The sequence below is a fragment of the Ovis canadensis genome, chromosome 25 (assembly GCF_042477335.2).
Source record: "Ovis canadensis isolate MfBH-ARS-UI-01 breed Bighorn chromosome 25, ARS-UI_OviCan_v2, whole genome shotgun sequence".
Classification (NCBI taxonomy): Eukaryota; Metazoa; Chordata; class Mammalia; order Artiodactyla; family Bovidae; genus Ovis; species Ovis canadensis.
The window spans coordinates 47,614,611-47,640,752 of NC_091269.1; the positions used below are offsets into that span (position 1 = coordinate 47,614,611).

The window sequence follows — 26,142 nt, forward strand, 5'->3', positions numbered from 1 at the left end:
ACATATTTATCTGTGCAGTGTCTCAATTTGCATGCTAAATTTTCCACAGTGAAATGTATGCAGTGAAAAATACTGTTTAATGGAATAATGTTTTACTTTGCTTTTGGTTTTAAAATTTAAACTAATTAAAAGGAAATAAATATTTAGTTCTTTCAGTCATAGAATGCACATTTCAATGTTATGTGTTGGGGGTGTGTTTCTAATGTAACGGATTTCAGATTATGGAATTGAACCCCATCCAAAATGGTTAGTAAATGAATGCCACTGGAGGTTATGGTCTGTTTATATAAATATTTGTACTCAGAATAAAGAGGGAATAAACAAGTTATTTAGATCATAAAACGTTTATTTTCTAACGCCCCCATGTCAGTCCTTCCCGCAGTTGGAACTGATATACTGTCTTTTATTAGTGGTTCAGTCTCAGTTTCTTAAGTCCTTTTACCCCCGCTAAATTGCAAGAGTTAAGGTTCTTCCAGTTTTCTCCCTATGACTAGATGCTTGCTTCAGAGCGCTGCATCCTTTTCAGGAAAGCGAGGACGTAAGACAATTAGTGTGTCAAGCAGGACAGTCTGGGCTAGTTTGGCCTGGAGGTTTTAAAAGTTACACGTGTACCTGGATAACCCGGGAACTTGCTAAAAATACCATTGTACGGGCCTCACTTTTCTAGGTTCTGATTCGCAAGTTTACACTGAGACCCTGGACACTTCCTTATAAGCTGTCCTAAGTGTTTTTAAAGTCCAAAACGTTAGGGGACCACCATACTCAGCATTTGACTCTTAAAAGGCTGCGAGTTCTAATTTAACACATCGTGCTGCTATTGCCACGCGATCGATTCTACCCGGACTGAGGTTGCCAGGCGGTTGCTGTTTTTCTGCAGATGGGTTTTCAGGCTGTTAAACCCCCTCCCCGAAGACTGCCCTGACATCGCCCCCGTCCCAAGCCCTGTTAGAGCGACCTGGGCTGGCCGAGGTAGACCGCGCCATGTGACTGATAAACCGGTTGCCTTTCGGGGCGGCCATTTTTGAGGCGGGCACCCAACCTCGTGCACCGTGAGCCGGGAGCGGGGGCTAGGCAGTTACCAGGACTCAAGATGGCCACCGAGCCCGCTAGCCAGCCCGCTAGCCCGCATGCCGGCACGAGACGCACGGGCGGCTTGCCGTGGCCGGCGGCGCCCTGGGCAGGTCCTCCGGCCGCCGGCACGGAGCGGAGCGCCCGCCCCTTCCGGGCGCGGCCAATCAGCGTGAGCGACCGAGGCGGGGGCCGCCCGCGCGCGGGGTGTGTGAGGACGCGCTCCCGGGTCGCTGAGTGAGCCCAGAAGCGGTGGCTGTGGTACCTGCTGCCGCCACCCGTGCGGACGCAGAGCATCGGACGCGAGCGCTGTCGCGTGGGGCTGGAAGGTGAAGCTATGACGGCCATCAGGTAATTAGTCTGGGCGGCAGCCTGGACTGCGCGCGGGGTAGGCATTAGCCTCTCGGCTGCTGAGAACTGTCGCCCCTTCTCTTGGGTGTTCTGGAGCCTCCCGGTGCCACCGGTTCCCCGCATGTGGAGGCTCTCTGCACTTTTCATTTGGTCGTTCATGCCTTCCTCAGAAGTTCTGGGGCCGAGGCACATGGCGGAGACCTTTGAGTAGCCGCAGAGCTGAGGTGACCCTCGCCCAGATTCCAGGATTTGAAGCTTGCTGATGAGTCTAGTGGATTTCTCATGAAAAATGTAGCTGTCTTCCCCCCACCCCCGGAATGGCCTGAGGCCTGGGGAAGTGTGACGTGCACCGGGCGTGTCCATGCCCGTGTCTTGCCTTCTGACAACTTCGTTGGTGGCCCAGTGCAGACCTGCAGTGTTGGCCCTTTGATGCAGGTAGATTGCCCCCAAGTTTTGAAATTGTGTTCTCACAGTGTTTGCTTATGACTGGAATTAGTACTCTGGCTCCCAGGGTACCATCTGTTTACCTACTTTTATCTGAGAGCCCCAGCAGAATGAGTTTCATAGTATTCAATGAGAACAGTAAATGAAAAACTTCACCTCAGTTGCTCTTCCAGAGTTTGGAAGGTTCTTTATTGTTAATGGCCCGGTCCAGTGTCTGTGGGTAGCATTGACCAAATGGTTACCTCATGCTAATGCAACTATTTATAAAAAGAGATAAATCTAAAAAAAAAAGAGATAAATTGCTTTATTTACCCAGTGTTCTGAACAGCCTCTTTTGAAGTAGACCTTGGCCTTCATGGGCTTCCCTGGTGGCTCAGCTGGTAAAGAATCCACCTCCAATGCGGGAGACCTGGGTTCTCTCCCTGGGTTGGGAAGATCCCCTGAAGAAGGGAATGGCTACCCATTCCAGTATTCTGGTCTGGAGAATTCCATGGACTGTATAGTCCATCAGGTCGCAGAGTCCCACACGACTAAGTGACTTTTCACTTTTTGACCTTCATTGTGCCAGCGAAAGGGAGGCCCCAGCACAAATGTGAAGAGAATAAATGAAATGAAATTTTGCTCTGCGAGCTTCTAGCAGCCTAAGTCCTGGTGATTTAATGGTTTCTCACTGGTGATTTTGACTACACAGTATTTTAGAAATTACTTTAGAACCTAACCCTCATGTAATTTAGGATGTAACTGTTGAACTTGGATGCAATTTCTCTTAAATTGCATAATTCTAGGTAAACTCAGAGTACTTACCTCATTCTGCAGAAGGAGGACGGAAATACAGTACTGAAATGTGGGGCCTTCCCAGGTGGCTCAGTGTAAAGAATCTGTCTCTTAATGCAGGAGACCCAGGAGATGCAAGTTTGATCCTTGGGTTGGGAACATCTCCTGGAGGAGGAAATGGCAAGCCACTCCAGTATTCCTTCCTGGAAAATTCCAAGGACAGAGGAGCCTGGTGGGCTATAGTCCATGGGGTTGCAAAGAGTCTGACACAGCTGAGCACACACACACTGAAATGTGGAGATCCACATGGAAAGATTTCCCAGTAAATTATATTGGGATGTATAAATTTAGCTTTTAATGCTAACAGTATTTTAGGGTGAATTAGGATTATGCTGTTAAACCTAGTTTATGCTCCATCTCCCCATTTGCACTTTGAAATCGCATCATTTCAGTCTGCTACTAATTAGGAGTGTGGGGCAAATACTTTCCATGTTAAGGGTCTCTTCTTGTGTGGACTTAATTTTAATCCATCATCATAATCCTGGCTACTCCTTGGTGGAGAAACACCCAAGTCTAAAACTTCTGCTTCTTGGCTAGTGACAACAGGATGTGTTTTTTAATGTAGAAGTTGAATGGTGGTTGTATTAAAAAGACTTGATTTTTTTTTTTAAACATGTATTTTTGGCTGCCTCTGTTCTTAATTGAGGGTGTATGGGCTTTTCTCTAGTGATGGTGCTCAGGCTCCAGAGAGCACAGGCTTAGTAGTGGCAGGCTTAGTTGCCCCGAGGCATGTGGGATTTTAGCTCCCCAACCAGGGATCAAACCCATGTCCCCTGCATTGGAAGGCAGATTCTTGACCACTGGACCACCAGGCAAGTCCCAAAAAGATTGATTTAAAGGTTGCTGCTAGTCTTATTTGACTCCTGGAAGGGTAGATTGTTATGCCCAAGTCACGAAATCTCCCAATGACCACCAGGGAGCTGGTATCCGATGCAAAAGCAAGAGAGTTTTTATTACCAAGCTTGAGCTGGGGCTCACACCGTTACCGACGCAGCGGCTAAGGAGAGGAGCCCCGAGTTTTGGGTTACGCTGCTTATATAGGGAATATTCAGGTGAAAGGGTAACAAAGGGGGTGTTCAGGCTGAAGGACTACTGGTTGGTTACCCTCTTCTGTAGCGTTGTGTGTGGATTTCTGATTGGTTTTTTTACTTCCACGGTAGATCATTACTTCCAAGGTAAATCACAAATGTCACAATTGTAAATCATTACTTCCAAGGTAAATCACAAATGTAAATCATTACTTCCAAGGTAAATCACAAATTCTTGAACTTAAAGTCAGGAGGTTTAACCTAAGGGCTGATTGGCTTATGCACAGTGGGGCAAGTTTAGGCAATATCCAAAGTCTAAGTCTGTTTGCCTGGTACCTTTGCAAAATGGAGTTCTTTTACAAGATGGAGTATCTCAGGCTCTTCATAGATGACTAATAATAGTTACATTTATGCTTGTATCTTCAGATATTAGTCTACATTTTTATAGTCTTCAGCTACAGTGACATTACTCGAAGATTTTTAGATATTACCTAAAACCAGTTGCCACATTTATACCTGAGGCTAAGAAAGATTGAGTGCCTTGAGTAAAATCAGTTAGTGGCAGAGTTAGGAACTGAATCCAGATATCCGTAATCTAGTGCTCTGCAAGATACCTTTATCGAAACAACATACCACTTAAATTTCCTGAAGACTGTTTCTAGAACTTTCCTGGCTGTCCATTGGTTAAGACTCTTGTGTTCCCAGTGCAGGAGGCATTAATTTGAACTAAGGAACTAAGGTACTGCTTCCACATGGCACACCCTAAAAAACTACAAAATTATATATATAAAATAAAGAAAAAACTGCTTCTGGGAACAAAAATTGTAAAGTATTGTGAGGGACAACTATAGTAACTTTGTTTCTTTCCTATAGTCCTGCAAAGAACTTAATAACTTAGGTTTAAGAGTAGGTGTGGGGACTGCTGAAGTTGAAGCAACTTTGTATATGTGGTGACAGTTTTAAATGGGTTGGTAATCCTACAGATACCAGCTGGTTCCCAAAGAAGACAACACTTAGTGCAATTTTATGATACCTTTCACATTTATGTTTATTGATTTTCACATTTATGATGATGTGTGCGTTCCCATTTTGTACTCGGTTTGACAATAGCCCAGAGAATGGGACTGCTGACTTGCTTGTACTGATGAGGAGAATGATCAAGGTCACCGAGCTGACGTCATGCCCAGTGCTGTTTTTCACACCACACTTAAGATAATTGCTGGTAAATATAGTAATACGTTACTCTTCATAGTGACTATGACAGAGAAATGGGAACCAGTGAGGGCCAGTGGTCAATACACCTGGGTTCTAATTGACAGTATTCTTCTGATTGAGTGATCTTTTTCTTTTTTCTCTGAACATTTGTTTTATGAAATAGTGATGGTAATGTGTGCTCACGCTCAGTCACTCAGACGTGTCCAACTCTTTGTGACCCTTTGTGACTCTTGGAGCCCGCCAGGCTCCTCTGTCCATGAGATTTTCTGGGCAAGAATGCTGGAGTGGGTTGCCATTTCCGCCTCTAGGGGATCTTCCCCACCCAGGGATTGAACCCACATCTTGACATCTCCTGCACTGCAGGCAAATCCTTTAACTGAGTCGTTGGGGAAGCCCTCAATACAGATCTCTGGTTCCACTGAGACTTGAACTAAGATTGCTGGATTCAGAGACCAGAGTGTTAATCATCACACCATGGGGCCTGTTGTGATGGTAATACAGATATGTATTCCACAGTGTTCTTGTGTAGATATGAAACTTTTTTATGTTTTAAGGCATTTTGTAAATGGAATATTAACTTGTTGAATGCAATTTGGTCTCCTTAGAGAATGATGTCATCTGAAAATAAATGTTTAAATCTTAGATTTTTAAATAGGAAGCGAACTTAGCTAATTTCCTCATTTTACAGTCGAAGAAACTGAAGGCAAGAGATGCTGTGTTTTGTTCAGGTTCATACCAAGTAGTTGCATGTCTTGAAGTAGATCCCAGATCTCTAGATACCTGATTTAGTGCCCTTTCCAGTGCAGCATTCCAACTGGAACTCCTGAATAACTATTTACATAAAACGAATTTTAAAAAAGCTTATGATTTTTGAATAAGTTTGGCTGGAGAATTTGACTCTGACTTTTATTGTTTATGCTCTACTCTGCTTCACCATTACTAATGAAGAGTCCAAGTTTGCAGCCTCTTAAACCAATTATCAGAGTATGTATTGGGTTGGCCAAAAAGTTCATTCGGTGTTTTCTGTATGGTGGCTACCGAAAACCCCAAACAAACTTTTTGGCCATCCCAATATATCAGATTCCAGCTGGTCTTCATCTGAGAAATGATGAAACCTACTTGATAAACTGATGCTTTTGTCATTTTTAATTGGCCTAACAGGAAAGTTGATGCTTGGGTTAAAATTCAGGACACACAGGAAAATGTAGAATGTTAGGAGTATAAGAGAATCTTAGAGAGCGCTTTCCTTTCTTTCTTGATACTGGACCTTCAGGCCCGGAAGAAGAGCTATGTCCTAGTTTGGCAGCAACTTTTTATAGGTACTAAGCCAACAGTATTTCAAAATACTCCTATGAATATTGCCTTGTTTTTCCAGCATGAATGTCTAGTCTGGTTTTGAAAATTGCTTACAGCTTGAGTTTGTGCCATGTTTGCTGTAGAGCTGAGGAGCCTATTCTTTGGCCTGCGCAGACAGGTCAGATTTGGTTTAAGACTATTCTGGGACTAGACATGACTGTGACCTACATGATAATTCTGTAACCACTTCTGTGGGTTAAGCCTACATTGGAAAATTTATGTGGGCTGTGGGTGGAGTCCTGGGATATTTTTCTCGTAACACTCAAGACTTTGAGGTACGTCTGGTAGGATCTGCCAAGCTACTCAAATGGAGAACATTCATATGGAGACTAAATTCTGGCTGAGATTGAAGTGTATTACTTTGTTGAATTGGTTTCTTTAGAATATTTAAACAGTTTTCAAACTCATTTCAGGGCTTGTGTCATTTATAAGAGTTATACATTTTATATTATTAAGCAAATTTTTTATGCCATGAGGCTTCTTAGTGAAGCTAATGAGCTTTTTAAAATAAAATGAAATTGTTTCATTTATGAAATATTTTGAAGAACTAGAGCAGGAATCCTTTCCTTGGAGAACTGCAGTGTTGTCAGCTGTTAATACTCATATTTATAAATAGGTCATCTTTGTTTGAAAAGGCATACAAGGATTTCTAACTCCAGATCTTTCCAGCCACAGTATTGCTACATTAAGCAGAACTGTCAAAGATGAAATGGAACCAGAATGATTGTCTAGACACTTTGAAATGTTAACCCTTTCTTGTAACATTGGTTAATGCTCATGATTATTTACCTTTTCTACTTGGTTTTAAAATTGTTACTTTAAAAAATATTGTAATAAAATATAAGTCTGAATTCTTAATTTCACATAGCATAGCTAGCTTATAAATAGAATGACCATATGTCCCAGTTTGCCCAAGACAGTCTTGGATCATGCCTGTTATCCTGGCATAATTATTAATAGCTCTTCCTTTATTCTCAAAAGTGTCCCACTTGGATAATAAGTTATCTGGTCACCTACTTAACACACTATAGTAATTTTGTGATAGTAGATTTGGGTTGTTGAAATGTTACTTGACATAGTACCATAAGATAATGGAATATTAGCTTATTTTGGCTAGATTTGGATATTTTTCATCAGTCAGACATTTTTATTAACAGAATTCTTATTGTCTCAGAGTAGCATATTAAACAAAAAGAATGTGATTTGAAGTTAGGTATCATTTATTTGTTGTATGACGTTCGACAGGTTATAAACTTTGCTGAGCCTCTTACTCTCTTTAACAGTGGTGGTGGTTTAGTTGCTAAGTCATGTCTGACTCTGGCGACCCCATGGACTGTAGCCCTGCCAGGCTTCCATAAACACAGATAATAGCGAAACCTATACTATAGGGTTTTTGTGAGGATTTAAAGGCAATAACATACATAAAAATGCTTTGTAAGCTTTAAATTGCTGTGTGTTAGTATCTCACACATAACGCTTCTGAAAATTGAATTTAAAATGAATAATTTTATCTACTTTAGGGAACCTTGCAATTTCATAGCACAGTCTTTTAGAAGTGTTAGCTGTCATGGGGAGTAGGGAAATAATACTTAGAGATATATGTATGGTTGAGGATTTTGGGGATGAAGGGGAAGAAAAAAATAGATGATGCTGGGCAGAGGGAAGAGATTTTTTCCTTGAGTGTGCAAGATAGCATGCTAGTATGGACAGGCTTAAATGAAAGGACTGGCTTCCATAGCCTAAGGGAAACAAAGATTTTCCTACTTTGTTTACTTTTTAAAAAATGCCAACAATGTAATTCATATATAGTAAAATCACAGATCCTAAGTTCACTGAATTTTTTGGGGGGAAAGAAACGTATTTGTAAAACACCACCCAGATCAATTTAACAAAACATGTTCATCCCCTAGAAAGTTTTTTCTTGCCTCTTTTCAATCAGTCTCTTTCTCCTGCCCCATACAAGCAATCATTTTCTGGCTTCTATTAGTAGAGATTAGTTTTGTGTATTCTAAAACTTCATATAAATAAAATCATACAATAAGTACTGTTTGTGTCTGATTACTTTCGTTCAGTGACAGTTTTGAGATTCATCCATTTTGACGTGTGTTTTAGTAGTTTGTTTCTTTTCACTGCTAAGATTGTATGATATGAATATTATAACAGTTCTGCTGATGGACTTTGGCCTGTTTCCAGGGTTTGGTTACCCTAAGTGAAGCTTCATGAACCTTCCTGTGTAAGCCTTTGTGTGGACATGGGTAAATGCCCAGGTGTGGAATTGCTGTGTTCTAGGGTAGATGTGTGTTTAACTTCAGAAACCACCACTGTTTTCCAAAGTAGAAAATGAAATACATTCAACATTCAGTATTATAAGAGTTCCAGTTATTCCACATGCTTGACATTTTTTATGTCACTTACTCCTTTTCCATCCTTTACTCCTTTTCTGTCCTTTCCAAATACCAAAATGTTTGGCATTTTTTATTTTAGCCATTCTGGTGGGTATATAATTGTATTTCATTGTAGTTATAGTTCACTGATGGCTAATAATGTGATTATAGGCCATTTACTTATCTTTTCTTTTGAACTGTCAGTTCAGGTCTTTTACCCATATTTGTAAGTATAGGTTGTCTTTTTGGTTGCTGGTTTGTTAATTCTTTTGGTATTTTAGATAGGAGTTATTTGTCAGATTTTACACATAAGCATATATATCTTCATGTTTAGCAAATATTTTCTCTCTGAGCCATGTCTTTCCATTTTTGTAACAGTGTCTTTTGGGAACAGAAGTTTTAAAATTTGATATTGAATTCATTGGATTCATTTTATTTTATGTTTATTACTTTTTAATAGAGATAAAGAGATCTTTCCCTTTTCTATCTCAAGGTTATGAGACTATTCCCTTATGTTTCCTTCTAGAAGCCTTATAGTTTGAGCCTTCACATTTAGGTCTGTAATCCATTTTAAGCTTTTTTTTTTTTTTTGCTACAGTGTAAGGATTTCCTTCAAAGGATTCTCAGTCAATAGATTCGATAGGTATAAGACTTTTCCCAGACTCTGTTCTGATCTGTTGATCTGTTTGTATAGTGTTATGCCAATACTACACTGACTTAATTATTGTAGCTTTTTAAGATTGGTGTTGTTTCTTTAAATTTTTGATAGCTTTCAGCAGTATAGCCATCTGGGCCTAGAATATTTAAAGATATGATAAATGGTTATTCAGATTTACCATTTTTTCCTGTGTCAGTTTTGAATTTTTAAAGAAATCTGTTCTAAATTGCTGGATTGTTACAGAGTTACTCATAGTATTCTATTACTGCTTGCGGGAACTGTTTTATGTCCCCTTTTTCATTCCTGATAGTGGTACTCCTCCTCCTCCTCCCCCCCCTTTTTTTTTAAACTTTTTGGGCTCAGTCTTGTTAGGGGTTTACCAGTTGTATTAATCTTTTTAAAACCCCAGATTTGGGTTTTGTTGAACTTCTGTTTTGGTACTACATTTTCTATTTTGTTAATTTTTTGCTGTCATATTTTTATTTTCTTGCTTCTACTCTTTTGGACTTAATTTACTCCTTTTCCATTTTCTTTTGAGTTAGAAATTCAGACCATTCATTTTAAACTTTTCTTGTTTTCTGATATGTGCATTTCATATATAAAATGTTTCATATATATAAATGTTTCCCTCTCAGTACTTCTTTGACTGCAACATACAAATTTTGACATGTGTGATCAATTCAAGTAATTTTCTAATTTCTGTTGTGATTTTTCTCATCTACAGATTTTTAAAGTTTATTGTCTAATTTCTAAATATTTGGGGGTTTTCAATTATTTTTAAAAATTGATTTTCTATTTAATTCCATGATACGGAAAATATATTGCTTGTACTTTATAAGCATATATTGGTATTTTATATATGTGGGCATGTGTGCTTAGCTGAGTCTGACTCTTTGTGACCTCACCAGGCCCCTCTGTCCATGGGGTTATCTCAGGTAGAATACTGGAGTGGGTTGCCATTTCCTCCTCCAGGGAATCTTCCCAACCCAGGGATCCAACCCTTGTTTCCTGTGGCTCCTGCATTGGCAGGTGGATTCTTTGCCACTGAGCTACCTGGGCAGCCGCCTTTTTATGTGTAGAGAAAAAATACATTGTTAAGTTTCAGTCCTTTGGTATCTACTGAGATTTTTATGGTCTTACCTGTACCCTGTTTTGCTGACTGTTACAAGTGTTTTTAAAATCTTTAATTTCACTCAGCAATGTTTTGAGATTTTCAGTGCAGTTGTTCTGTAATCATTTATTCAGTAAATGAATATTGCAGCTGTTGGGGTGTATTGTTCTATAAATGCCAATTAGTTTCCTTATTTTATTTACTGCATTATTCATTTCAGTTCAGTTGCTCAGTTGTGTCCAACTCTTTGCGACCCTGTGGATTGCAGCGTGCCAGGCTTCCCTGTCTGTCAGTAACTCCCAGAGCCTGCTCAAACTCATGCGCATCGAGTTGATGGTGCAGTCTGACCATCTCATACTCTGTCTCCCCTTCTCCACTTGCCTTCAGTCTTTCCCTTCATCGGGGTCTTTTTCCAGTGAGTCAGTTCTTTGCATCAGGTGGCTGAAGTATTAGAGCTTCAGCTTCAGCATCAGTCCTTCCAGTGAAAATTCAGCACTGATTTCCTTTGGGATTGACTGGTTTGAGCTCCTTGCAGTCCAAGGGACTCTCCAGAGTCTTCTCCAACACCACAGTTCAAAAGCATCAATTCTTCACCGCTCAGCTTTCTTTATGATCTCTCTTTATGATCTTTCTTTATGATCTTTCTTTATGATCTCTCACATCCATGCATGACTACTATGATACATAATTCACATGCCATAAAATCTACCATTTTAAACTGTACAACTCAGTGGTTTTTAGGATATTCACAGTGTTGTGCATCCATCACCACTATCTAATTGCAGAATATTTTCATCATCTCCAAATGAAGTCTCAGGCTTCCTTGATAGCTCAGCAGGTGAAGAATCTGTCTGCAGTTCGGGAGATAAAGGAGATGTGGGGTTGATCTCTGGGTCAGGAAGGTCCCGTGGAGGAGGAAAATGCCAACCCAGTTTAGTATTCATGTCTGAAAAATCCCATGGGCAGAGGAGCCTGGTAGGCAGCATTCCATGGGGTCAAAAAAAGCTGGACACAACATAGTGACTGAGCACAGGGCAGAGATGAAGCCTGGCGCCTGTTGGCAGTCGCTCTCCATTTCCTCTGCCCATATCCTTGCAGGCACTAATCTACTTTGTGAATTTGTCATGCTCCGGTCGTTTCATGAGTGGAACCATGTATTTGGGCTTTTGTGCCTGGCTTCTTCACTGAGCATATTATTTTCAGAGTTCATCCTATGTTGTTACATGTTTCAGTATTTCATTCCTTCTTACGGCTGAATAATATTCCATTGTGTGTATAGACCACATTTTGTTTATCCTTTTGCCAGTGGATGGGTATTTTTATTTCCACTTTCTGACCATTATGAGTAATGATGCCATAAACACTTATGTCCAAGTTTTTGTGATGTCATGTGTTTTCATTTCTTCTGAGTATATGCTTATACTGGGTCATATGGTTATTTTGTTTAATCACTAAGTTATATCCGACTCTTGCAAACCCATGAACTATAGCCTGCCAGGCTCTTCTGTCCATGGGATTTCCCAGGTGAGAATACTGCAGTGGGTTGCCGTTTCCTTCTCCAAGGAATCTTCCCGAGCCAGGGATTGAACCCACATCTCTTATGTCTCCTGCATTGGTAGGCGAGTTCTTTACCACTAGCACCACCTAGGAATTTTACATTTGTTTTTTCTTTTGAGGAACTGCCAAACATTGTTTCAAGCTGGCAGCATCATTTTACATCTCCACCAGCAGTGTGGATTCCTTTTTCTATGTTCTTTCCCATACTTGTTATTGTCTCCCAATCTTTGCTGAGAGGCTGTCTATGCTTGATAAAGTGTAACTTCAATGCTTAGCCAGGCTTACAGTGCTGCCATAGCCTTTATTTCCTGCTTGTGCAGAGCCTCATGTTCAGAGATGATTGCTTAATGCCTTTTCAAGTCTTTCTTGAACATGCACACAGGCCAAGGCACATGTACGTGGTCTCCTAGATTCTCAGGAATATTCAGAACTTTTCAAAACCCCTATCGACATCTCCTGTCCACACTTTTCCTTTTAAGCTTTTTGGTTTGCTCCCAACTGCTTCAGATGGCTGGAGTGTTAAACAATTGCAGATGATTGTTTTTGACAAATGCCCCTGGGGAAAAGGCTGTGAGCTCTGGGGAAACTGTGAGTCAGGTCAGATAATGAGAAGTGTTAGGAGTAGGGATTTTTCGGGTAACTGCCGGTTACTCAAAAGCTCAGATAATAACAGTCTCTGAAAATGAGGCTTTGAAAGAGCTCCAGTTCTGTTCCAATTCCTCCAGTGGCTGATGGGCTCTTGCTTTCCACTGTGTTTTGGGGGCTGTTGCTTTTAAGGCTGCCATGGAGCTGGGGAGGGGGATGGGAATTCGGCAAGTTAGAATGCCACAAAGCTTGCTCTTTTGCAGAGGTTCAGCCTTTTTTTTTCCCCTTTGAAAAATGCTCCTCAGATGTTGAAAGCCTTTGGAGTTCTGAAAGTGTTGATTTTGACCTTTTTTTTCTTTTTCCGTTATTGTTCTTGTTGCTTTTATGGAAGAGAGGATTTTTGCAGGCCTTATTCTACCATTCCTGATGATGTCACCCGAATTGTTTTTTAAACATTTTAATATATTTTTCTCTTTCTTTTGAATACTTTACGATTTTCTTTTTTGATTCACAGGAAGTTGCAAAAAGAGTACAGAGAGTTCCTATGCACCTTTCACCCAACTTCCGCCAGTAATAAATCTTAAATAACCATAGTATATTACCAAAACCAGGAAATTAATATTGGTATAGTACTTTCCCAGGTGGCGCTAGTGGTAAAGAACCCATCTGCCAGTTTTAGGAGATAGAGATGAGGGTTCATTCCCTGGGTTGGAAAGATCCGCTGGAGGAGGCAATAGCAACCCACTCCAGTATTCTTGCCTGGAGAATCCCACGGACAGAGGAGCTTGGCAGGCTACAGTCCATGGGGTCACAAAGAGCCAGACACAACTGAAGCGGCTTGGCACGTGTAGTACTATTAAGCTGACTATGAATTGACTATGAATGTTTTTAGAATATCACCAGTCTTTGCTTACACTGCGTTTTACTGGCGTGGTGGCGGTGTATACTTCTGTGAAATTTTGTGCAGAAGAATCTTGTATAATTCATGAAGTTTCATGAATCTGTACATACAGATTCCATATGAACACAATTTGGGTACGAAACTGTTCTGTCAGCAAAAGAAACTCCTTTGTGTTATCCCTAAATGGTAACTCAGAACAGTGTGTTTGAAATCCATCCGAGATGTATCATAGTTCATTTCTTTTTAATGCTGAATATTAGTCCGTTGTATGGGTGTACCACAGTTTGTTTACCTAGTTACCTGTTGAAGGACATTTGGGTTGCTTCCAATTTTTTACTATTACCAGTAAAACTATTATTATAAGATGGGCTCCAGGCTAGGCATTTAAACTGGCTTCCTGTATACATTTCTTGGGGCAAAAAAAGATGAGCTCCAGTCCAGACATTTACAATTAGCCTCCTGTTTCCATTTCTTGAGACAAGAGATATGTGGGCTCCAGGTTAGATATTTACAACCAGTCTCCTGTTGGCACTTCAAAATAGAAATAACAACAGAAATAGAGTAAATAGCCAGGCTTTGTCTCCTGAGGACACTTTAAGATAACAACAGTCAGAAACAGAAAGGGGCTAAACCCTGTTTGTGTAAAAGATCAAGAGGTCATATATTTCCCATCCTTGGGGCGAGGGATACATTGCACGTGCACAGAAAGGCTTCTTTGGGGTCAAAAGGAGGAGTTTGTCACTCCAGAATGTGTGATGCCAAGGCCACCCTATAGGCCTCTGGGCTGGAATATATTTTGAAAAAAATTGCACATGCATGTTGGGGAGGGTCCTTGGGTAAGTCAGGTGTGGAGAAAGAAACCATATAATTGGCCAAAGGTAAACAAATACCCCAAAAAACTGCCCTGTATAAATGATTTAACCACCTCTTTACTGCCCTCCTCCTCTTTAGGGGGGACGCCCACACCCGTTCTCTTTGGGTGTGTATTTCTGCCTTGCTCCCATCATAACTGTTTCTCTGTGTGCTCTCCCACTTGTCATGGTGCTTTGTCTCTAATAATAAACTTTGTACTTGCTTGTACAGTTCTTACCTCCATGAGAAATGAATTTCTCAGTGGGGGCAAGAGCCAGGGAAAATTTCCTTCTAACCTCTATCCTTTGCTCCTGGGTACACAGGTTCAATTCCTGCTTAGGAAACTAAGAGCTCACTTCTTGCGACTACTCACTGCTGCCTCTCTAAGATCAGTTCAGTTCAATTCAGTCGCTCAGTTGTGTCCGACTCTTTGCGACCCCATGAATCGCAGCACGCCAGACCTCCCTGTTCATCACCAACTCCCAGAGTTTACCCAAACTCATGTCCATTGAGTCAGTGATGCCATCCAGCCATCTTATCCTCTGTCGTCCCCTTCTCCTCCCGCCCCCAATCCCTCCCAGCATCAGAGTCTTTTCCAATGAGTCAACTCTTCGCATGAGGTGGCCAAAGTACCGGAGTTTCAGCTTCAGCATCATTCCCTCCAAAGAAATCCCAGGGCTGATCTCCTTCGGAATGGACTGGTTAGATCTCCTTACAGTGCAAGGGACTCTCAAGAGTCTTCTCCAACACCACAGTTCAAAAGCATCAATTCTTAGTGTAACTAAATATTTTTGCTGACCAAAGAGGTAATTGACAATAATATATCAGTAGAGTAGACAAAGTTTTATGAGTATCTTTTACTTTGATATCTGCATCAGTGCATGAAACTTGGAGGTTGTGTAACAATAATAATTATAGGTTTATGTTGGATGGCATCTGAATTATGAGACATGTAAAATTACTGACTAAAGAAAAAAACCAACAAAACCAGTCATTCAGAATCTTTCATCCTAGCATCCATTCCAGGAAAAAGACATTGCTAACATTTATATTGCTAACAAAATAATAGTCCTAGTATGAGTCAGGTAGTTTTTGGCCATAGACCAGCCCCATCTTGTTAACATCTAATAGGAAAAGATCAAAATAAATGCTTACTTAAATAGTATTTTCATTATTTGAGAAGGGTGGTACAGTATTTACTGGCCTGGATACTAGTGTGTATTTAGGAAATTAGCCGTTTTAAAGCATTAGTGTTTTTAACAGAGTTGATCTGTTATATTACAATGAAGTTATTTGATGGCTTCTCAGTAATATACAGTGATGGAGAGGAAAATAATGTGTGTAGTCTAAACTCATTTGCTTTTGGAAATAATTGTATAGTTTTTAACTTCACTTACTGTATGAAGACACCTTTTATGTTTGTTTTCAATTCTGTTGTCTCCTACCTCTTGTATTAGCCATGCTTGCTGCAGTGGGTTCCAACTAGGCCAGCTTGACAGCATCTCTCATCAGGGCCTACACCATATAATTCTTGCACTAAAGAACAGTAATTGGTATTTAAGTTCTTCCTCTTTTGTCCTTTACACAGGGAGCTCTAGATCAACATTTCACATATTCTTATCCATTTATGTTCATAAGCAAAGGTTTTGTTGGACAAATAGATTTAGAAATGAGTTTAAACATGGTTATTGTGATTCATTGTTCTCATTTCCCACCATAATTCTTTGACTGTAGAAGCCATGGGCCTAGAGAGGTTGCATTAATTTGATAATATTATTTCTACTAAATTTTTGAGAAGGGTGTAATAAACCATTTTGAGAGTGCAGGAGATATGCAAAGGACTGACTTCTTAAAAAGAAGTATCACTGTTATATTTCTTAAAACCAGGAGGGGACCAGTTGGGGGTGGAGAGACTGACATGGGGGCAGTTTTATTTTTTTGTGATGATGGAAATGTCTTGTGTGTTAATTTTTGCAGTGGTTACATTACTGTCTATATTGAATTAAACACTTAGAAGGTGTGAATAAAAAGAAACAGCCAAGCAGCTCAATGATATTTCCCCTGTGCTTTTTTGTTTGTTTAAATAAATTAAGAGATCTTTTCAATAAAATTAGAGATACCAAGGGATATTTTCATGCAAAGATGGGCACAATAAAGGACAGAAAAGGTATGGGCCTAACAGGAGCAGAAGATATTAAGAAGAGGTGGCAAGAATACACAGAAGAACTATACAAAAAAGATCTTCATGACTCAGATAATCATGATGGTGTGATCAGTCACCTAGAGCCAGACATCCTGGAATGCAAAGTCAAATGGGCCTTAGGAAGCATCACTACAAACAAAGCTAGTGGAGCTGATGGAATTCCAGTTGAGCTATTTCAAATCCTAAAAGATGATGCTGTGAAAGTGCTGCACTCAGTATGCCAGCAAATTTGGAAAACACAGCAGTGGCTACAGGACTGGATAGGTCAGTCTTCATTCCAATCCCAAAGAAAGGCAATGCCAAAGAATGCTCAAACTACAGCACAGTTGCACTCATCTCACACGCTAGTAAAGTAATGCTCAAAATTCTCTAAGCCAGGCTTCAGCAATACATGAACCGTGAACTTCCAGATGTTCAAGCTGGATTTAGAAAAGGCAGAGGAACCAGAGATCAAATGGCCAACATCCGTTGGATCATCAGAAAAGCAAGAGAGTTCCAGAAAATCATGTACTTCCTGCTTCATTGACTATGCCAAAGCCTTTGACTGTGTGGATCACAATAAACTGTGGAAAATTCTGCAAGAGATGGGAATACCAGACCACTTGACCTGCCTCCTGAGAAATCTGTGTGCAGGTCAGGAAGCACCAGTTAGAACTGGACATGGAACGACAGACTGGTTCCAAATCGGGAAAGGAGTATGTCAAGGGTGTGTATTGTCACGCTGCTTATTTAACTTACATGCAGAGTACATCATGAGAAATGCTGGGCTGGAGGAATCAAGATTGCCGGGAGAAATATCAGTAACCTCAGATATGCAGATGACACCATCCTTGTGGAGGAAAGTGAAGAACTAAAGAGCCTCTTGAAAGTGAAAGAGGAGAGTGAAAAAGTTGGCTTAAAACTCAACATTCAGAAAACTGACATCATGGCATCTGGTTCCATCACTTCATGGCAAATAGATGGGGAAACAGTGGAAACAGTGAGAGACTTTATTTTGGAGGGCTCCAAAATCACTGCAGATGGTGAGTGCAGCCATGAAATTAAAAGATGCTTGCTCCTTGGATGAAGAGTTATGACTAACCTAGATAGCATATTAAAAAGCAGAGATGTTACTTTGCCAGGATAGGTCCATCTAGTCAAAGCTATGTTTTTTCCACTGGTCATGTATGGACGTGAGAGTTGGACTATAAAGAAAGCTGAGCAGCGAAGAATTGATGCTTTTGAACTGTGGTGTTGGAGAAGACTCTTGAGAGTCCCTTGGACTGCAAGGAGATCCAACCAGTCCATTCTCAAGGAAATTGGTCCTGAATATTCACTGAAAGGACTGATGAAGAAGCTGAAACCCCAGTACTTGGCCATCTGATGGGAAGAACTGACTAATTGGAAAAGAGCCTGATTCTGGAAAAGATTGAAGGCAGGAGGAGAAGGGGACGACAGAGGATGAGATGGTTGGATGGCATCACCGACTCAATGGACATGAGTGTGAGTAAACCTTGGGAGTTGGTGATGGACAGGGAGGCCTGGCGTGCTGCAGTCCATGGGTTCACAAAGAATTGGACATGACTGAGCGATTGAACTGAAGTGAACTGAAGAGTTTTTATTGTTTGCCTAATAATACACAAATTAGACAGAGAAGTTCCTAATGAAATGATGGTCACATTTTACTGTGTCTGCCTGTTGATCCTTCATTTTCTAAGGACTTACTTTCTTTACTAGACTTTTATTTTGATTATAAATGCCAGTGTGAACAAATAAATACATTGTCTCTTATCCCTCCCTCATCAGCTTTCTTTAAATAGAAGGGACAGATTTCCCACTGCATATTCAACCATAGTTGCCCAATCTGTGATTTTACTTTAGTCTTCTAAATCATTTTAGACTGCAAGTGTAGGCTGTACTTGGTTCTCCTAAGGAAACTTTGGTGTATCGGTCCTGTTGGTGTTAATGATAATCTCCAAGTGGTGAGAATGGTAACTGGTTTGGAAGCAACTGGAAAAGCGCTTGAGCAAACTAGATACCAATGGGAAATTATTATGCAGAGGCGAATTTTATTTCAGTAACTAGAAAAATGTCCCTGATCGAGGCTGACCCAGCTATGCCTCCAGTCCATTTCTTGCTGTCAGTTGGTATTGCTTGTGGTTCTCAGGGTTCTATCTTTCCCTTAGTTTTGAGCGATACTGAAGTACTATGGAAAACAGACTCCCTCAAAGTCCCTTAAATGTAATCGAAAATGACACTCTCTATGACACCCACTGTAAAGGTCCCACTCCAGGCATTCACAGTTTTTCAAGGATAAGGCTGTTGCTTGAATTTTTCCAGGACTTGCTCTATGCTCTGCAATAAACTTTCATTAGTTCAGTATTTTACTGTCTAGATAGAATTAAATATTTATCATGTTGGTTGAATATATAAAACTTTGTTAAACCTTGAAAAAAAAGAACATTGAATTTAATTAGCTTTCAGTTCAGTTCAGTTGCTAGTCATGTCCAACTCTTTGTGACCCCATGAATCGCAGCACACCAGGCCCCCCTGTCCATTACCAACTCCCGGAGTTCACTCAGACTTATGTCCATCGAATCAGTGATGCCATCCAGCTATCTCATCCTCGGTCGTCCCCTTCTCCTCCTGCCCCCAATCCCTCCCAGCATCAGAGTCTTTTCCAATGAGTCAGCTCTTCGCATGAGGTGGTCAAAGCACTGGAGTTTCAGCTTTAGCATCATTCCTTCCGAAGAAGTCCCAGGGCTGATCTTCAGAATGGACTGGTTGGATCTCCTTGCAATCCAAGGGACTCTCAAGAGTCTTCTCCAACACCACAGTTCAAAAGCATCAATTCTTTGGCGCTCAGCTTTCTTCACAGTCCAACTCTCACATGCATATATGACCACTGGAGAAACCATAGCCTTGACTAGATGGACCTAATTAGCTTTACTCATTAGCTATTAAATATTGTGGAAAAAAATCATATGATCTGGTTTCTTCTTTTGTTATGTTTTATTTTGTCCAATTTAAAAGTCATTCTCCCTTCTGAATGGCTTTATGCTACCTCTAAAGTTTGTCCTACATGTATGTAATAAGCAAATCAAAGGTTTAATAATCTAGTATGTTAGGTTTATTTTCAGGGTAAAGTGAAGATATTTTTATATTCGTGTGGGTTTTATACGTCACCTTACTCAGAGGTATTTCTAACTTGTGCTTGTATTTTGTGTTTTTTTTTTTAGTGAAAATATTCTCTTTGGAATGGGAAATCCTCTTCTTGACATCAGTGCTGTAGTGGACAAGGATTTCCTTGATAAGTAAGTATTGAGCTCTTCATATTTACTATGTAAAACATACATCTAAGTAAAAACTGAAAATATTAGAGTTGAATTTGCTGTTTAACATCTTCAGTTGGAGGAAAATTCAGGAAATTTAATCCTGATAATGGCAAGTGCAATACCATTATTATTGAGTAATTGACCATAATTTTCCCTGGGAAAACTTTGGTAGTTTTGTTCATTCCTGTTGCTCCTTTCACTTGAAGTTGATTCTGTTATTCTTTGCAAGGAAGAAGTATGTGATTTACTTAATGATTTAATTTCCACATTTAAAAATTAACTGTCAATGAACTAAATCAGTAATGGTACCATACCATGTGGGAGAAGGAATAGGATTATAGAGAACAAGAAGAATATGTAAGACATCATTCTAACACTATGAGTCTTCCCTATTTCCCCCAATAGTAACTTTTGATATTGTTAATTGAGCGGAGAAATCATTTTATGTTTATTTATCCGTGCTCATTTGGTACAAGGGAAAAGTTAAGTACTAAAGAACACTTAATAATGAGAAATTAACCGCCCCTTCCTCTTAAACACCCCAAGTTCTATGCCCAGGGGCAACCACTTTTAAAAAATATTACTGATGCAAAATTTACTTAACTTCACAATTTTAACTATTTTAAGGTGTACAATTCAGTGACTACTAGGACATTGGCAGTGTTGCACAACTGTCACCACGATCTAAACCCAGGACATTTCATCACGTCAAAAAGAAACTTGTATCCAATAAGTGAGCATATCAGTATTCCCACCTGCCCTCCCTGCCTTGCCCCAATCTACCAGTTTAGTTTGTTTCCATGGATTTGCCTATTCTGGATATTTTATTTCATATAAATGGAAGTGTGCAATATGTGGCCTTCTCTGTCTGGCTTATTTTACTTAGCATGTTTTTCAGGGTTCTTCCATGTTGTAGCATGTATCAGTGCTTTATTCCTGTAAGGCAGAATAATATTCCATTGTTTGTATATACCAGTTTTTTTATGCATTCATCAGTTGATGTAGTCATTGGTTGATGGACACTTAGATTGTTTTGTCTTTTGACTGTTATAAAGAAACCTGCTGTGAATATTTGTGTACAAGTTTTTGTAAGAATATATATTTTCATTTCTTTTGGGTTTATATGTCGGAGTAGAATTGCTAAGTTACATAGTAATTCTGTGTTTAGTTCTTTGAAGAACCGCATGCTCACGAAAACTTGGTCTTTTCCCCTTTTAAAATTACAGCCATCCTAGGACTTCCCTGGAGGTCCAGTGGTTAAGACTCCGTACTTTCTCTTCCAGGGGCACAGGTTCAGTTCCTGACTGGGGATTGTAAATGGAGTCATTTTCTTAATTTCAATTTTGGATTGTTCATTGCTCATGTGTAGAATACAGTTGATTTTGAGGAATAGCCGTTTTTAGCAGATTCTGTTTTTTAATGTCTTGGAGATTAACTCTTTATCTGTATAAACTCAAGTGTCACAGGGTCAGCAAGAATTTATAATTGTGTGAATTTGGCTTATTGCAGGATAGTAGGAAATAGGTTAGGGATCCAAGGACAAACTGGAGGATGTGTCTTATCATAAGACATTCAGATACAAATTTTAAAATACACTCTGCTAATCAGAAACACTCCTGCATACAATTATATTAATAGTTTTACTTCTTTTGGTTACCTTGTACTTTTTAATGACATAATATTCATACATGAAAATATTTTCTTGTATCAGCTTTCAATAGAAGCCCTTGACTTTTCCTTATGTACAGTGAATTTACCAGTGCCCCTGTTCTTCCCTCTGTTATTTCTCCTCTGCTTTCTAAGTTTTGTTAACTTTCTACTTTAACTCCTGACTACTGCTCTAACTTTTAGCTTTATAAATTCTGTTTAATTATATTTTTATTTTAGTATTAAGATTGATATGTTTTCATTCTGTTGGCTATCTATTATTACATTTCCAGTTTTGAAAGCAAGTGGTAGTGAAGATCGAAAATCACTTATCCATACTTAGACAGTCTCAGTATGTTTATTCCTTTTTGTAGAATGAAATAGTGTGCTTAGAGTGTAGGGTAGGTTTAACATTTGGAATGTAATTAGAGTACTTAACTATATTAATAGTAGAAAAAGAAAATTAATGTAATCATCTCAATAGAAAAACCATTTGCCAAAACCACTATCTATTCCTGATACAATTTTGTATAGGATTCTTAGAATAGAAGGGATCTTATTTATTTCTCATAAAAGTTTGGTTAGAGTAAAGCCTCATAACATAATTTCTAATGGTGAAAGTCTTTATACTTTTCCCTAAGATCAGAGACAATTCAACGATTTCGGCCCTTACCACTTCAGAATGTATACAGTGGTCCTGGAGATTCTATTCAGAGCAGTCAGGCAAGAAGTAAAAGACACCCAGCTTGCAAAGGGAGAAATAAGCTATTTTTATTTCCCCAAAGCATGATCATTTATGTAGAATAACTGATGGAATCTACAAAAAAGCTACTGCCTGATTTCAAGAATTATTTTAAAGTTATAGTAATCAAGCAGGGATGTCAGTGTAAAGTTTGATTGCATAGAATAGAATGTCCAGAAATAGCCCCACACATAAATGGATGACTGATTTTTGACAAAGGTGCAAGTCAGTTCAGTGGAGAAAGGATTGTCTTTTTTCAACAGGTAGTACTGGAACAATTGAATATCAACATGCATAAGAAGGAAATTGTATTTTGTACCATATACAAAATTGACTGATAGAGCTAAATTTTAGGCCTAAAAGTATAACACTTCTTTAGGATAATATAGCAGGAAATCTTTGTGACTGTGATTTAAACAAGAATTTCTTAAATATAGAACACCAGAAGTATGTTCTATTAAAGAAAAAACTGATGAGCTGGACTTTTTCAAAATGAAAATTTTTACTGTTGGGAAGATACTCTTAGAAGAATGAAAGGACAAACCATAGGTTTGAAGAAAATGTTTGCAAAGCATATATCTGATAATACCGGTGAGAATATATTACGAACTCTTAAAGCTCAGTCAGAAAAGAAACAGCCTAATAAAAATGGGCAAGAAATTTGAACATTCACCAAAGATAAACAGATGGCAAAAAGCACATGAAAAGGTACTTATTCTCTTTCATTATTAGTTAGTTAGTTAGTTCAGTCGCTCAGTTGTGTCTGACTCTTTATGACCCCATGAATCGCAGCACACGGGGCCTCCCTGTCTATCACCAGCTCCCGGAGTTTACTCAGACTCACGTCCATTGAGTCAGTGATGCCATCTGACCATCTCAGCCTGTCAACCCCTTCTCCTCCTGCCTTCAATCTTCCCCAGCACCAGGGCCTTTTCAAATGAGTCAGCTCTTCGTATCAGGTGGCTGAAGTATTGGAGCTTCAGCTTCAGTATCAGTTCTTTAGCAGTGACTATTCCGGGTTGATTTCCTTGTTGTTCAAGGGACTCCCAAGAGGCTTCTCTAACACCACAGTTTGAAGGCAGTTCTTTGGTGCTCATCCTTCTTTATGGTATAGCTCTCATGCCTGTACATGACTACTGGAAAAACTGTAGCTTTGGCTATACAGATCTTTGTCGGCAAAATGATGTCTCAGCTTTTGAATACGCTGTCTAGGTTGGTCATAGCTTTTCTTCCAGGGTGCAAGCGTCCTTTAATTTCATGGCTGCAGTCACTGTCCATAGTGGTTTTGGACCCCAAGAAAATAAAGTCTGTCACTGTTTCCATTGTTTCCCCATCTGTTTGCCATGAAGTGGTGGGGCCGAATGCCATGACCTTAGTTTTTTGAATGTTAAGTTTTAAGTCAGCTTTTTCACTCTGCTTCACCTTCATCAGGAGGCTCTTTAGTTCCTCCTCACTTTCTGCCATTAGGGTAGTATCACCTGTATATCTGATGTTATTGGTGTTTCTTCTGGCTGTCTTGATTCTAGCTTGAGTTTCATCTAGCCTGGCATTTAGCATGATGTGCTCTGCATATAGGGCTTCCTTTGTAGCTCAGTCGGTAAAGAATCTGCCTGCAGTGCAGGAGACCTGGGTTTGATCCCTGGGTAGGGAAGATTCCCCTGGAGAAGGAAATGGCAACAAGTTCCAGTATTGTGGCCTGGAGAATCCCATGGACAGAAGCCTGGCAGGCTACAGTCCTTGGAGTCATAAGAGTGGGACATGACTTGGTGACTAAGCCACCACCACCACTCAGCATATAAGTTAATAAGCAGGGTGACAGTATATAGTCTTGACATAGTTCAGTTCAGTTGCTTAGTTGTGTCTGTCTCTTTGTGACCCCATGGACTGCAGTACGCCAGGCTTCCCTGTCCATCACCAACTCCCGGAGCATGGTCACACTGATGTCCATCGAGTCAGTGATGCCATCCAACCGTATCATCCTCTGTTGTCCCCTTCTCCTCCTCCCTTCAATCTTTCCCACCTTCAGGGTCTTTTCCAATGGGTCAACTCTTCACATCGGATGGCCAAAGTACTAGAGTTTCAGCCTCAGTATCAGTCCTTCCAGTGAATATTCAGGACTGATTTCCTTGAGGATGGACTGGTTGGATCTCCTTGCTGTCCAGGGGACTCTCCAGAGTCTTCTCCAACACCAGAGTTCAAAAGCATCAATGCTTTGATGCTCAGCCTTCTTTATGGTCCAGTTCTCACATCTATACATGACTACTGGAAAAACCATAGCTTTGACTAGATGGACCTTTGTCAGCAAAGTAATGTCTCTACTTTTTAATATGTTGCCTAGGTCTTTTAAGCATCTTTTAATTTCATGACTACAGTCACCATCTGCAGTGATTTTGGAGCCCCCCCAAATAAAGTCTGTTTCCATTGTTTCCCCATCTAGTTGCCAGGAAGTGATGGGACTGGATGCAATGATCTTCATTTTTTGAATGTTGAGTTTTAAGCCAACTTTCTCACTCTCCTCTTTCATTTTTATCAAGAGGCTCTTTAGTTCTTCACTTTTCTGCCATAAGGGTCGTGTCATCTGAGTATCTGAAGTTATTGATATTTCTCCCAGCTGTCTTGATTCCAGCTTGTGCTTCACCTAGCCTATCATTTCGCGTGATGTTCTCTACATATAAGTTAAATAAGCAGGGAGACAGGGTACAGTCTTGATGTACTCCTTTCCCGATTTGGAACCTGTTTGTTGTTCCATGTCTGGTTCTAACTGTTGCTTCTTGACTTGCATACAGATTTCTCATGAGGCAGGTCAGGTGGTCTGATATTCCCATTTCTTGAAGAATTTTCCACTGTTTGTTGTGATCAATATAGTCAAAGGCTTTGGCATAGTCCATAAAGCTGAAGTAGACGTTTTTCTGGAACTCTCTTGCTTTTTCGATGATCCAGTGGATGTTGGCAATTTGATCTCTGGTTTGTCTGCCTTTTCTAAATCCATCTTGAACATCTGGAACCTCACGGTTCACGTACTGTTGAAGCCTGGCTTGGAGAATTTTGAGCATTACTTTGCTAGCGTGTGAGATGAGTGCAATTGTACAATAGTTTGAGCATTCTTTGGCGTTGCCTTTCTTTGGGATTGGAATGAAGACTGACCTTTTCCAGTCCTGTGGCCACTGCTGAGTTTTCCAAATTTGCTGGCATATTGAGTGCAGTATTTTAACAGCATCATCTTTCAGGATTTGAAATAGCTCAGCTGGAATTCCATCACCTCTGTTAGCTTTGTTTGTAGTGATGCTTCTTAAGGCCTCGTTGATTTCACACTCCAGGATGTATGGTGCTAGGTGAGTGATCACACCATTGCGGTTATCTGAGTCATTAAGACCTTTTTTGTACAGTTCTTCTGTGTAATCTCACCATCTCTTCTTAATATCTTATGCTTCTGTTAGGTCATACTGTTTCTGTCCTTTATTGTGCCCATGTTTGCATGGAATATTCCCTAAATATCCCTAATTTCCTTGAAGAGCTCTTTAGTCTTTCCCATTTTGTTGTTTTCTTCTATTTCTTTGTTTTCTTCACTAAAGGCTTTCTTATCTCTCCTTGCTGTTCTTTGGAACTCTGTATTCAGATGGGTATATCTTTCCTTTTCTCCTTTGGTTGTGTGAGGCCTCCTCAGACAAGCATTTTGCCTTGTTGCGTTTCTTTTTCTTGGGGATGGTTCTGGTCACCACTTCTTGTACAGTGTTATAAGCCTCCGCAGTCAGTTGTAAAAGTTGTCTTCCACTGTGGGTGCTTTCTTTGTGTTCCAGCGTACTCTCTCTCTCTCATACATTTAGACATCTTGTGAGAGGCTTAATGGCTGGAGATAGAGGCTACTTCTTCTGTCTGTGAGGAAGTCGACATA

At 40.0% G+C, this 26,142-nt stretch overlaps 1 protein-coding gene across 2 annotated transcripts in view; it reads left to right on the forward strand.

Moving 5' to 3' along the window:
- Nucleotides 1-26,142, forward strand: part of ADK (adenosine kinase) — a 543,033-nt gene that overhangs the window by 27,484 nt on the left and 489,407 nt on the right. The window contains exons 1-2 of one of the 2 annotated variants that reach the window (XM_069572167.1): nt 1,018-1,419; nt 19,766-19,840. In XM_069572167.1, the coding sequence (XP_069428268.1) occupies nt 1,406-1,419; nt 19,766-19,840 (89 nt within the window). In that variant the 5' untranslated portion in view covers nt 1,018-1,405. Of the gene's footprint in view, nt 1-1,017; nt 1,420-19,765; nt 19,841-26,142 lie in introns of those variants that run through there. The other variant, XM_069572166.1, reaches the window with a different exon arrangement.